This window comes from Rhyacophila brunnea, unplaced genomic scaffold (genome assembly GCF_057557595.1).
Source record: "Rhyacophila brunnea isolate RB1 unplaced genomic scaffold, BYU_Rbru_1.0 scaffold_11, whole genome shotgun sequence".
Taxonomy (NCBI): domain Eukaryota; kingdom Metazoa; phylum Arthropoda; class Insecta; order Trichoptera; family Rhyacophilidae; genus Rhyacophila; species Rhyacophila brunnea.
In genome coordinates this window covers 26,322,630-26,337,397 of record NW_028232763.1, presented here as the reverse complement: position 1 = coordinate 26,337,397, position 14,768 = coordinate 26,322,630, and the positions used below count along the sequence as shown (strand labels likewise).

The window sequence follows — 14,768 nt, the reverse complement described above, 5'->3', positions numbered from 1 at the left end:
GTCGAAAGTGCGTTATTTAAAAACAAACTAAATTCTAATGGATTTAAGTTTTGTACTTTTCCATCTAAATTGTTTTTTGCGACCCGGGTTTCGCCTTTTGGCATCAATACTATCAGTAGTATTTTGGAATAGTACAAAACTTAAATCCATTAGAATTTAAATTCCATCAAGTACCTTCGGTCGATTCGGATGATATACCTATCCAGACACACCCGTTGTGGAGTGATGTTAATGTTCGATGTTGACGCGCTTGCTTTCAGTAATCCTGATCATTTAGAAGTCTGCTGTTTTTTTATAATCAACTCTAAAATTATGAAAATGTTTGTAATATAATTAGCATTTCGTTATCTGACAAATAGTCAATAAAAATGTTATTAAATCATCGAGAGATTTGAGATACGGAAGAGTACCTCATTTTGTACACATTATCAGTGGACAATAATGCCATTTATACGTAAGATAAATTACTAGGCGTAGTTTGTTAGAGTAGTAGTGAATATTTTAAACATGCCCAGGAAATTCAGAACAAGTAACATCATGACCGTCAAAATACACAGCAGTGGCCAAGGGCGCAAGAATTCATAAAAGCCATACATAATCTGAATACGCGAGCTACGGGTTGGGCACCGCTGTACTAGTGGATCCACATTTCGTCAACGGTTATGAATCGCTACAAAAGTTCTTTTGGATTTCAATTACACATTGTCAAGCACTGCGTTGATATGTCAATTCAAGTGCGTTTATACATATTGGTTGATAATGCTTACAGTTTCAGCAATCTAAACGTTGATGGTAGAAGTACTATCTACTAACTTCACCCGAATCAACTTTGATCTAAGCGATGATTAATTTACCATCTCAAAAATTTTACTTTTCTACCTATCCTAGTAGGTACCTACTTACTTACTGTGGAGAATTTTTTTCTGGTAACTAAAGCTAAAAAAAATTAGGGCACTGTGAAACAATTTAGGTATATACACTGACGACGCAGTGAACCAAAAAACTTTGAAAACCTTTTGGATAAGGTAAAGAGTCCAATCTCTTTGTAAAGACTACATTTTCAAAAAAACCACAGCATGCCCTTGAAAAAAATATTGTCGACATAATACGCTATGATAAGAATAGCCTAATAATTATTAAATATGACCATAGACAACTTATATTGTTTATTGTTGAAAACTGACATGTTTACATGTCACTGTGACAGTTATAATTATCGACGATAGTAATACTATGTCTATGTATTGAACATGAAAAATGCTGCTAATTGACTCTGCTTGTTAATGATAATACATTATTTTACACACTAATAATCACCATGGTTATGAACATTCAATCCGCCGTTGACAGCAATAATGTGAGTCACTCGATAATATAAAAAATATATTTTTGCTTGTACCTATTCAAAAGATTTTCATTTACATAATTAATTAAAATTCAATAACTAACCAAGTATCGCACAACTCTATAATACAACTCACATTATGAGTGTATCATTCTCAAATGTCACAGAAAAAATGGCAATTTCCTTTTTTTATCTCTGTAAGAACTGTGCTAGCAATAGAAGCTGTTTGCTACACTTTCTTTTAAATTGGCACCATTAAAAACACAGTGTTACCAATTAATTGACATCAGTGGCGAAGGGTGGAGGTAGTGCATTACTGAATAGCCTACCTACACCCCTCGCCACAGGTTGACATCATTACTATTCACCATTATAGCCCATTTACACATATACTTATTGTCATGGAAATTGCAACACTGCATGCATGGATCAAAAAAGTTTAGCAGCTTCCTCATCTTCATGCAATAGTTGCAACTTGCATAACATAAGCGCAGTAGAACGTTAGTGGCGAACCTGGCGGAAAATATACGAAATTCACTGCACAGCATGCAACAACCAGTGGCGCACCCGGGGGGGGGGCAAGGGGCCCTAGCACCCCCCAAACATGAAAATTATCAGAATGATTTTACACATTGAAATTGAAAGCCAATAACCTATACCTTGGGCTTAGCCAAATAACACGGCAAAAAATTATTTCTAGTTCTCCAGCACCCTTTTTAGAAAAATTTCTTAGATTTTAATTTCTAAAACAAAGATTTCGAAACACTAATGTCGGGTTTTTTTAGAAACCCGCTCCCTAATAGAACTGTCAAACAATCTCGGTGTCCACACGAATTCCGGAGTGGTGTAGGTCATGGGCGTGTAGGCGTGGGGAAGGCTGACAGGGCTCTAGCCTGGGGGCCCGGGCGGTGGGGGACCCAGCGTGTCGGGTTGACCAGATTATTAGCTTTAATAGTAAAAAAAGTCGCTATTATACTTCATGACCATGACATATCCTTCTGACATGAACATTTTAAATTATATAATTGTGCAATATATTTTCTGATTATTATTTGTTGATACTCGACAGCTCCGTTATTAAAGTAGATGTATTGAAAATCGCCAATAATTCACTGTATAAGTACCCTCAATTTGAAAAATGCTAATGTAGTGTTTCACACTGCCTTAAATCTAAGCGGTAGGTAAGGGGCTCGCCAAATATCCTAGCCTGAGGGCCCGTTTCAGGATGTGGGGGCCATGGTGTAGGTACACCGAGTGCAATAGAAAAAAGACCGATAAACGAGAAAATAGGCTGAGTTGTGTTGGGTAGGTTTGTGTATACGTTAAATGCAATAAAACTTTTTTTTGTCCATTTTCAATTAATATTTTGGAACCTCAATATTAAAAAAACTAAAAATCGACGATAAACATTCGGCGAAAAGAATGACTACACCCACAAACATGTCTCATTGACGCTTGAAAAATCATATGGGCGCAACCATCTGCATTTTTGTGTAACTTGTTGCGAAAATTTGATTTTACACCTTGCGAGCTCCTAGAGACGCAACACATGGGTTGGGAACCCTTGCTCTAATTGAAAAAACTGTTTACGCAACGATAACATGTACATAGAATGCGTTGTAATATCATATTATGGCATATTTACCAAACAAATTATCACAGGCTGCTAAGATGCCAAGTCGCACATTGAAAATTGTCTCGACTGGGATAATAGTCATAAATCAAAACTGAGCGCAACATGCAACTTTCTTATGTGCGTATAGGCAAGGCCATGCGCGGACAGTGACATCACACGGCAAGCCAAAATGAATGACAAAGTCAGACATTGCAGGATTATACCTGCGCGCTGCATGTCGGGTGAAAATAGTTGCATGTGACTCAGCTGTTTTTTTCAAACTAAAATGACGCATTCCACCAATGTGCGGAGCTCCATTTGGCAAGTTTTGTGAATAACGATGACATCACATCAACGTATTCGACACGTTGCAGATGAGACGAATTTAGACGTGCGAGCCAGGTAACAGTATGATAGCATAGTGAAAGAAATTATTAAAGTCAATCGTTCAAAATAACTTCCTTCTTTTTCAGACTGCAGCCATACATCAAAAACGAACCCTAGCTTTCGTTAACCATTTTGTCATAAAAACCGTTCAGTTTATGAACAATTTTTCTTCAGAATGTGAACACAAATTGATGGATTTTGAATCAAAAATGCAGAAAGTAGAAGCATCACTTATGATACTGGAATCAAAAGTAAGTGTTCAATAGGTACCCAAAATTGTAATGTCATTTATGGAAATGAGTCAGACATGAATGCGACTTTGCAATATGCACTGTTATTGCAAGTAGGTAGAGTTCATTATTATTACATTCATCTGTTTACTGAATAACATTTTGTATGACAAGCCTAGATGTATTTCTTCAGATGCAATGTCCAATCATCATCAGGGGCGCGACAACTCAGTGTGGGTTCTGGCCTCCTCCAATAGCTCCCTCCACCTGTCCCTTTCCAATTCGGTACCCCCAGAATACGGCAGTCACTGGCAGCTCCATCCATCCAGCGAATCTTTGGCCTGCCTCTTCTTCTGCCCTATTGGATTGCTGGACATCGCTCTCTTTGCCGGTTCATTATCATTCATACGGTGCACCTAGCCATCGCCTCCCAATCTTAATTGCTTGAACTGCTCTGCAATTTTCGTACAGCTTGTAGAGCTCAGCTTTATATCTTCTCCTCCAATTGGTACCGTCCCTGATCGGTCCATATATGCAATATATCGGTGCAATGTCCAAATCATTAATTTTATTTGTATTTGAATCTACACAAAGGATCAATAATTAACTATCCATTTCTTGTAAAAAAATGAATAAGGATTTCAAAAAGAAATACAGATCATCATTCATTCTGGTAATTAAAAAAGCTCACCATTATTTAAAGAAAAAAAGACACCATTCATTAGACCAGCGATGGTTAAGTTAGTAGGACTACTTGGCTACGATTTTATGGAGCTGTATGCAGTTTTTAGACTACAGCGGGGTCGAAGCCGTAAATATACACCTGAAGGTGTGGGGCAAAACGTAGTTCCGCAGTTTGCCGCTAACACATCCGTAATTGTGATATTGTGGTAAGGCTATAGTAGTTTTTTATACTTAATTTATCTAATACTCTCTCCTAAAAACGTAAAATCAGGTTGGGGCTTCACTGTATTATTGCAGAATGAACATATTACCTGATACGTTTATTTCATAAGCAAACCGCTAGTTTATGGTACCTAAACTTCTTTGTTAAAATTACAATAAATCTTTGTGTAAAAAGACAAGTATTTTGATTTTTTTTTTGTTGACTCTCTGACATGACTATTTTTCAAATATTATGGTCATAAAATTTGACACACCTGTGGAAAAAGATTCGACATCCTACACTAGATAATCAAAAAAAAAAAAATATCGTTATTCCATGTTTCACATTTTTATAACTGATCATTCTTGCCATCACTGCTTCAGATAAAATAAAATACCACAAAAAATCTACTTTTTTTCATTGGCTTACAAACCGATCTGGATCTCGGCTATTTCACAAAGGTTTTAAAACAGGATTTTTTTTTACTAAGGTATGTTAGCTTCTTGCTTAATTCATCAGGTATGATGTTTCTTCCATTATGGTGGCCTTACACACGCTACCAGTCCATCACGGGCACACAAAAAATTATTGCTGTTGCTAGAAATAATTTTCGAATTAAGAATTTAAAATAAAAATACAGGAAAAAATTCTACTAATTTAAATGTGAGTATTTCCCTATACACACCAATCACCCAAAATAACCACTGACTAACTAATTCCACACAATTTAATATTATTAATTCTACACTGCTAACTTTCAGCTAGCGTCAATACCAAATTTGGAAGAATCTATGGTAAATGTTGAACTCAACCAGTCAGACTCTGCAACTGTTGAGGAAAATGTTCCCACCCAAGAAGTTGTACCCTAGACGGATCCCATATATGATGTGATTCTTCAAAATGGTCTATGTCGAGGAACCAATTGAGTCCACTGAAAGGTCATAAAGGCGATTACGTATCAAAATAAATATCAACTACATAATGTGAATGAAATGTTACTTTTTATTGAAGATGATTGAATGATTTAAGGAAATAAATGTTATATTCATTTAATTTAATGGATCTTATCACCATCCATCGTTTCATTATTCATAGTTTACCAAGTTTTTGTTACCCCGCGTGCGTTAATAAGATGTGATTGATTGATCCAGCTTTAAAACATGTAAAGATCGTTTAACCTTCTTATTGAGTGGAAATGTCGCTGGTTATACACTGAAGCCATTTTTGATTTATCATTCTAAAAATCCAAGAGCCTACAGGAATGACACAATGCCTCTTTCAAGACTGGTTTGACAACTGTTTCATTCCAGAAACATTGTGATGAAAAAGACAAAAAAACTCACTGTAGTGCTTTTATATGTATTATAAGCCGGAAAGCACTAGTCAGACACCACAAGCTATAAAATAAAAATCAAAACAAAATTCCAACCCACATAGAAAAATTTAACTCACTCAAAAAAACCTACAAACCAAATAGGACTCACTTTTTTCAGAAACCTGTTCTAAATAAAAAGTTGATGTTCCTTTTTTAAAGCTATTATGTATTGGCTACAAACTATTTTAGAATTTGTTTAATACCAGCTAATGGGACATCTAATAATTAAAATTATTTAATGTTGACTTCCAATTAAATTCTGTAAACGGTAACCGTTCTTGGAGATTTTCTACTAGATCAGACTACTCCAGTCTTGCCAAGGACAGCGGAACTGTTCAAGGGTGAATATGCCTCTGTGAGTGAAATTGAAGACTTCATTTTAAATAATAAATAGGTACTTCTAAAAACATTTTGAATGTTTATTTTTTTACATTTAGAATTTAGAAAAAACTATATAAACTATGGGTGAATGTGCCGCAGAGGTGGATATGAGATTTTACAACTTTCTTTTTACACCAAACCTAACCTAATATTACCGCATATAATCTTGGTTTGTGATAATGGTGTATCAAAATGTATGAAAATTTTCAATTAACAATTATTGGATCGAAAAGCCGATGTGCCGACAGAAAAAGGTATTTATTATAATTGTCTACATGGAATAAACTGTTTTCGTAAAAAAAAAAGTATAAAAGCTCGTGGTCACCTCTGCGGCACAATTACCAAACTGTGTTTTTTGGATGATATAAGATTATTTTGATCGTTATAATGTAGTTTAACAAGTTCTTTAATAGGTCATAGAACGATTTTCAATATAATTTATCTAGAAAATATAAATATATATAGCTTGAAATCATTTAATCATCGACTTAAGATTTGTTGTAATGACATATTAAAGCTCTATTCAATATAAATATTTCATAGTAAATATTTATACCATTGACGACTCAAAGATGGCAAGATGGCGCTCTGGTTATACATATTTTTATAAAGATACAGTTGAACTTCAACTTGCATGGCTAACTAACACTATTTGCATCCACTTTCTACAGTCCAGTTACATTTTTGTTGCATTTGATGTCATATTCAAAATTAACACATTCAATTGCGTATGGATGTTAAAACATTTTTGTATACGTTCAATGGTTTGTGTCAGTGTTTAGTTCATCAAATAAATCAACTTTCGATGATTTTATGTGGCTTAAAATTCGCTTCTGTGGTTTATATTACACTTTCATAGCATGTCTTATTAGAAAGCTACAAAAATATAATATTGTAAACATAAATCTGATTACATTAGTGAATGAATGTGTAAAGTTTTCCACAGGTCCCGAAAGAACTTCCACTTCAAGAGGTTTCATAAATTGAAAAATGCTTTTATTAGACAAAAGATTTTATTCAAGCATAATGTTATAAAGTAACTTAGAACTGAATCATCTGTCCCTTCCTCTTCTTGTCACCTCCCAACTCAAAGTGTTTGCAGCGTTTCAGTGCTACTTGAGAACGGAATTTGCAGTCGGCGCATTCCAGCCTCAACACAATCTTCTTAGTGGTCTTCGCCTGAAAAAGAAGGGAAAAATACACATCAATTGATTGAATGAAGACACAGAACAGATCAATAAATAGAATTCCGATAGGCTATATCCCAAATACACTACATTCTAGACGTGCAATAGTGTTATACACCAATATTGAATTAGCGTCAGTGCATAAGACGAGAGCAGTTGTCAGAATGAATGCGAACTCATATTCCTGACACGTGTTTAAGTTTATCCCATATTCTTCCACACCCAAGACCGGTTGCCTGTTTCTCCACATCCGATAGGCTATATCCCAAATACACTACATTCTAGACATGCAATAGTGTTATACACCAATATTGAATTAGCGTCAGTGGATAAGACGAGAGCAGTTGTCAGAATGAATGCGAACTCATATTCCTGACACGTGTTTAAGTTTATCCTATATTCTTCCACACCCAAGACCGGTTGCCTGTTTCTCCACATCCGTTAGGTATTTCACTTCGCATTATTTCAGAGTTCCCTGAATGAACACATAATGCAAACAGCTCAGCAAAACCTTCACAAAAAAAAAGAAATATGGATGTGTAAGGCTATACTTCAGTTGAGGCATGGTCTAAAAAGATCGTGAGTAGGCGATGCGCGGATTGTGCAAATGACGCAGGCCGAACGAAATATAATTTGTTATAAAAATTCAACACGCGTTCATTAAATGTTATGTTATTGTTATATTAGTATTAATAATAGTGTATTCATTGACATGTTTTCTTTTTCAAGTAAATGGGTAATGTTTTTTAGTCATCTTTACACGTTTAAGAATATATTCCTCCGACGCCATCACAAAACAAATTGATGTGCTTACACTTCGACTGTCGGTCTCCGATTGGCGACCAGTAAAAATTTCATCCCACCTACTGTTGAAAATTATTTGCCGTTTCACTTATATATGCTCTTAACGAACAAGCAACACAGGATACGAAGAATCATAATCTCAGATTAATTGAAAAGTCATCAATCGGGGTCGATCCACTGTTGGACGAAGGCCTCCCTTAGCTCCTTCCACTCTTCTCGATCCCTAGTGCTTCGCTTTCCTTCGCTAACTTTATGAATTCATCTATCCAACGGGGTTTAGGGCGTCTCCAGTTGTTTAATACCCCTTGGGTACCACTGTCTTGGGTAACGCCTTTATCACAATTAACTGCCTCAATACATAAATATGATAAACGACTGTCGATAGCCACCTTGTGTATAGAATAGACCCACAGGTGTAGGTTTGCAAAATATTCTAGGCCTTTGTCAGACCTACGTCAAGATACAAGTTTACCAAAGTAATATTTCTGAATTACGCAATACATTATAAAGTAATTTAATATTACTTAAATATTAACATGTCTTCTGAAAACTTGTACTTTTTGAGATAACGGTTTATAGAAAGACATGATATGTAAATGCTTCCTCGATCAAAACAGACACAAATCAAACTGACACCGGCTGAAACTGGTACCACCGTTAATGCACATATTATTGTACATCTTGAGAAAATTATAAAAGCTGCGGGTCATATAAATCCTGTGTATGGCAGTGGCAACTTTTAGAACTACACAGATATCCTGGTTCAATAATTTTGGTGTCGAGTTGAATGTTTGTGCGAAACGTCCAACAATTAAAATAGAACTTTAAATCAACCAGTGTATAATATTTCGTACCACATGGTCACCACAAATTACTGTGATCACTCAATCCGCAATCTCTTTAGGAATGCAAATTAAATGAATTGCTTCTCTTTTTGCCAAATCTACACAATTATTCTGTGGGAACCCTCTTCAAGTTGTGCCTGGAGAAACAACTCCTCAAGACCTTTGATTAATGCTTTCATTATTATGAAGGTAGTGGTAGTGTATTAATATAAAATTCAATCACATTTATTTTGTCGTATAAACAAGTTGGACTGCCATTGTACTCCATATTGTCAAAAAAAGTCTGAAGTCACATGAAAAATATATTATTTACATTTATCACCTGACAGGGCGAATGAATTCTAATACTAGTGGTCGCCGGAATCCAGCTGTCAACAAGTAACGTATTAGCAGTGTAGCTAACATTATAAGGGATTACACATCGGTCCATGGAATTGTCGAGAATATGACCCACAATGTTGGACCTTATTGAAAATAAAAGTTACAATACTGCATGCACAAATTCTTCATCATTACTAGCCAGCTATATAAACCACGGGCATCAAATTCTGAGGTAGAGGGGAGCAGGGGACAATATCTCTAAGTAGTTCCCGATCCAGAAATTTAAAAGGTTAGTATGGAATTGTCGAGAATATGACCCACAATGTTGGACCTTATTGAAAATAAAAGTTACAATACTGCATGCACAAATTCTTCATCATTACTAGCCAGCTATATAAACCACGGGCATCAAATTCTGAGGTAGAGGGGAGCAGGGGACAATATCTCTAAGTAGTTCCCGATCCAGAAATTTAAAAGGTTAGTGGTTGTGGACGTTTGGGATTTAAAACCAGACCAAAACCTAACAACCTATTTTAACCCAAAAAACGAAAACTATGTCATACAATAGGATGGGTTAGGTTTTTTTTTTATAAGGTGAGTTAGGGTAAGTGCGTCTAAGGGGTAAGAGCGTCCATAGTCAATATAGTGTATTGTATCTTTTTAGTGTTTTAAATATAAGTTGTGACATCTGTGGGTATCTATTACACATGTAAATACACACACCATCCAAAGATGGCAGTATAATAGCATTGTTTAAGGTCAGTATGACATTTCAAATATTGTCAGTTATTTGAAGTCAACGACCGAGATCGACACGTTTTTTTAATCGATCTGTATCTCGACAATCTTTCATCCTACAGAAGTGATTTTTGGTAAGTACCTTTATATTAAATGATATTTTGTTGTCTAAATTTAATATTTGCGATTATTGCCAATGATTATGTTTTATTAGACTAGACACACTTCCCCCGCCAAAAAATATCATTGGGGTAAGAGCGTCCGACGCTCTTCCCCCATGCACTGTTATATTTTTGTATGGATAAGTTTTAGCTAGTGATGTGCCATGCAATCATAAAATATTAATTTTTGTAACTAATGTGTAGCATTTTTTCACAACTTCTGATTTGAGGCGTAGAGTTACTAAACCCGCTCCAGACTTTTTTGAGTTTTGAGCAAATCACGAAAAACTGTTTTGGGGATATTATGATGATTTAAGTGTAATTTTAGATGTTATATTTCTTCCGTTATATGCGGAAAAGTATAATAAAATGTCAAATCCAATGTATAAGCCATATTTATTTAAATAAATGCATTTTAATTATCCCAAGAGCGGTCTTTGTCAGTCGCTACCTGACAGAGCGGCGTTTGACGCGGAATTTTTTAAAAATAGCGTTGTTTGGTGCACAGTGGTACATTGTCGACAGGAGATGATAGTTCAGTAAAGGTCCAAATTATTTTAATTAAGTATGTAATATATTTTAGAATTTACTTTATCTATAAAATATTTTGTAGCCATTCTTGCCTACTGGCAGCTGTATAATTTTCGCATTGCACCTACATAATATTTAGCTGTTATATTAGTATGTAATATTTTTTTTTAATAGTGGTAGGTATTTACTTGTCTTGGAAATAAAATGCTTTGTGTTGATACAAAGCATTATTATTTATTTAGAATAACAATAACACATTTAATAATATCAATAGCACAAATGAAAAAACCCAGCGGAATTAAGTACCTGCCTTTAAATAACTAATCACCCCATTACATGTCACTCAAATTCCATTAATGTGATTAACTCCGGGTGTTGATATAATCCACCTACATGAGAATGAGTTTAGGTGGATGTTGTTTTATAAATTCTTAAAATAGGGTCTGCTTAACATCCTTGTACCTATCTAATTTATCTACTGATATATCTCTTTTTTATGTAATACTGTTATATTTATATATCTTTGTTTCTAAATGTCAAAAAACAAACAAACAAAAAAAACAAACAAACCTAAGAATGAAAAAAATACTATCAAAAAAATTAGACCAAAATCCAGTTTCAGAAACACAAAAAAACATCCAATGACCAGTGAATCAGGTGACAGTGAATCCGAATGGAAATCCTCTTCTGAGGATGAGAACGTTGAAGATTTTTATAAACGTATTCGTTCTGAAGATTTGGATGAAGATAACTATAATTTTGAAATGATTGAGGATGAAGTTACTGATATATTATGCAATACTGATTTTCAATTAAATTCCACTACTACTAGTGAGTTACGTAATAGTATGTCACAAGAAATAGTAAATTTAAACCAAAAAGAAATTGGTAAATGGGTACTGGTTAAATTTCTTGCGAAAAAGAGCGTCAAGCATTTTATCGGACAAATTATAAAATTCGATGAAAATAATTCGACAATCAAATTTGTAAGAAAGTCACGTCATATTTTTTCATACCCCAAAGTAGAAGACATTTATGAAATAAGTGACGAAGATATAATTTCAGTACTGCCAACTCCTACAACTGGACGTAGGGAGAAATTATATTTCAAATGAACTTTAATACTTTTAACATTCAGTGAGATGTAAAAAAAAACGAAGTATATATTAAGTAAAATAAAAAAAGTCATCATTATACTTAGGCCATCCTCCCACGGCGCAACTGAAATCTGATGGAACTGGTTTGTGAAGGAACTCATAAACTGACCAATGTGATGCTTCGCACACGGCGCTACTGAAACCCAGTTGAAATAATAATCACATAACCTCAAACTATCAAACTGGACTGTCAGCTGTGTTGTACAAAAACTGACAATACGCGCGCTGCAGCGTTTACAATTATGTTATTTTAATTTTCCTATTAATATTTACTTTTGACGTCTCTGGTTGTTTTGGTTTTTACGATATGACGCTAGCGGCTTTACGAAGTGCTACCAATTTTGGTAAGAAAATATGATTTTTCACCGAAATCTAATGATGTTGGTACTACTGTTTTACGGTGACTGGAAACTTCAGAGACCGCGCGACTAGCATGTCGCATCTCTTCGCGACTGTTTTGAAGCTGAGAGATTCCAGTCTCGCCGTCAGCGAGCCGCCATTGAAATACATTAGCTAGATACTGGCTGGAATTTTAGTTTCAGTTTCGACGGACATAAGTTGCGCCGTGGGAGGATGGCCTTAGGTACAAATAATTTTTAAGTTACTAATTCAAATCTTTGACATGTGATTTAAAAAAAATCTCGATTATTATAATTTTTATATGTGTTCCTATTACAATTAATGAATAAGTAACTGTTAACGATTTTACGTTGTATGTAAATTATTCAAATCTTTGACATGTGATTTTTCAAAACTATTTTTATCGATTTTGGTAAATTTTATACGAAGTGTTTTCGTATAACAATTAAGGAATAATCAACTTATAACTATTTTATGTTGTACCTACACATAAAACGTTCCGGCAAATAAAATATCAAAAATATTTGTTCTTATTATTTTACCAGTCACATCCCTAGTACTAAGTATGCCGCACTTACCCAACTTTTTTGATTTCATTAAATATATTCTATTTCTTACTGAAATTTAAATGCATGAACTATCAAAATGTTGTACTTCAAACATTCGATAATACTTATGTTGTCATATTTCGTTTATTGTTAATATTTTGAGAGATAATGCAACTAGACGCTCTTACCCCAACTGGGGGGTAAGAGCGTCTATTCGCCTTGTTACATTAAAACGTTTGAATTATGATTAACCATTAAATATTTTAATGTTATCATTACAGTGATTGAAAAAGGGATAAATTGTTTAGAAGTCAACAATAATTTCAAAGAGATATTACAATCCGTTAAGAATCACCATCCACTTAAAGTTCATCTAATCGATTTCTATGCCGCACTTACCCTAACTCACCTTAAACTAATATCCCGTTTACATGTACATGGATTCCTGCTAACAGTACGTATTATCACAGCCATAAGAAAATGCATGTGTAAACACGTAATTATTATCGTACAATTTATAAGACTGCATGCATGGATCAAAAAAGTTCAGCGGCTGATAGTCAGAGCTTGCATGGTGTATGCGTGCAATAGTGACGAACCTGCCAGGAAAAATACGAACTGAACTACAGCGCGTTTTGATGTTTACCAATTTTCACAACCTATCAAATAGCACCATATAATGGCAACAATGCGTCTTGCTTACGCTTGAAGAATGAGATTGGGAGACAGTCAGCACAATTACGTGTAAACAGTTATTATCGCTATAGTTTATTTTACACACTATTGTTGCCAGTAAATCCATGCACGTGTACAGGCGCTATTATGACGTTTTACCTTTTAGACTTTTTTGTTAAAAATACCGTTTATCCAATCAGATAATTTCCCCCCACGGGTTGGCTAAATTGGAGCACGATTTATTAACTATGGAAAAATCTACCTAACGCCATCAGCCTTTGTTCCGTTTGCGACTGTCATCAACCGAATCGTATTTATTTTTCATAAAATACAATTGCATTTTAATAATTGTTGCTAATTATTGTCTTAAGCAGTGTAATCTGGTGGAACATAGTACATTCATTTTTATTTCAACACAAAAAAGATGACCTACAGGTTTCGTTTCATGGTTTTTTTAAACGACATCGAGTACTATAAAAGTACCCAAAATGTTTAAACAGTGTACACCTATATTCATAATTACGGCGAACGTAAAAAAATTACAAGATTTTGTTCAAAAAGTTTAAAAAAAATAAGAGAATTGTGAATTATGAACACCTACATATGTGAAACTTTCCGAGACTTACAGAAAGAAGCAATAATCACGAGACAAGATTAAAAAATAAAACAGTACGCGGTGTAGTTCTTCGATATAATGAAATTTGGAAATCGCAGAAAGTTAAACTTTGCGTAAACAGAACGCCGCCATAAAGTATAATTAGAAAATCCAAAGGTATGTATTGCTAAAGAATAATTCAATATTGTACACTATTATAAAAGAGCATTAGAAAAGTGACAGTTCGAACAATAACAAACCTTCTTTCTGAAGATGGGTTTAGTCTGGCCCCCATATCCTTGCTGTTTGCGGTCGTAACGCCGTCTTCCTTGGGATGCTTGCCTTTCTTTAGACTTTTTGTATTGGGAAACCTTATGATTTTTGTGTACTTTGCATTTTTTGCAAAATGTTCGACGTTGTTTCGGTACGTTAACCTAGAAGAGAAAAAATGACCATCAATAGTAATTTCCTAATGATTTAGTACACAAATTACAGTCTAAATAACAAAACAAATGTTTTCACAGATAAATCACGTATAATACGAAGATGATGACAGATTAAAGTAATGTAATTTGACATTAAACATCGTACCATGGTCGAAACTGTGGAAGAGGACTAGTTAAAAGA

At 34.6% G+C, this 14,768-nt stretch overlaps 2 protein-coding genes across 2 annotated transcripts; one reads left to right on the top strand and one right to left on the bottom strand.

Moving 5' to 3' along the window:
- Positions 1-1,190: 1,190 nt before the first annotated feature.
- CCDC53 (Coiled-coil domain containing 53) lies at positions 1,191-5,864 on the top strand. The gene is made up of 3 exons (XM_085960194.1): positions 1,191-1,357; positions 3,434-3,598; positions 5,225-5,864. The coding sequence occupies exons 1-3, from the start codon at positions 1,319-1,321 to the stop codon at positions 5,330-5,332; spliced, it is 312 nt and encodes a 103-aa protein (XP_085816320.1). The 5' UTR covers positions 1,191-1,318; the 3' UTR covers positions 5,333-5,864.
- A 1,349-nt stretch (positions 5,865-7,213) lies between these two features.
- On the bottom strand, positions 7,214-14,768 carry RpL36A (ribosomal protein L36A). Its single transcript, XM_085960193.1, has 3 exons — positions 14,733-14,768; positions 14,402-14,575; positions 7,214-7,398 (listed from the first exon to the last, which is right to left on the bottom strand). The coding sequence occupies exons 1-3, from the start codon at positions 14,733-14,735 to the stop codon at positions 7,261-7,263; spliced, it is 315 nt and encodes a 104-aa protein (XP_085816319.1). The 5' UTR covers positions 14,736-14,768; the 3' UTR covers positions 7,214-7,260.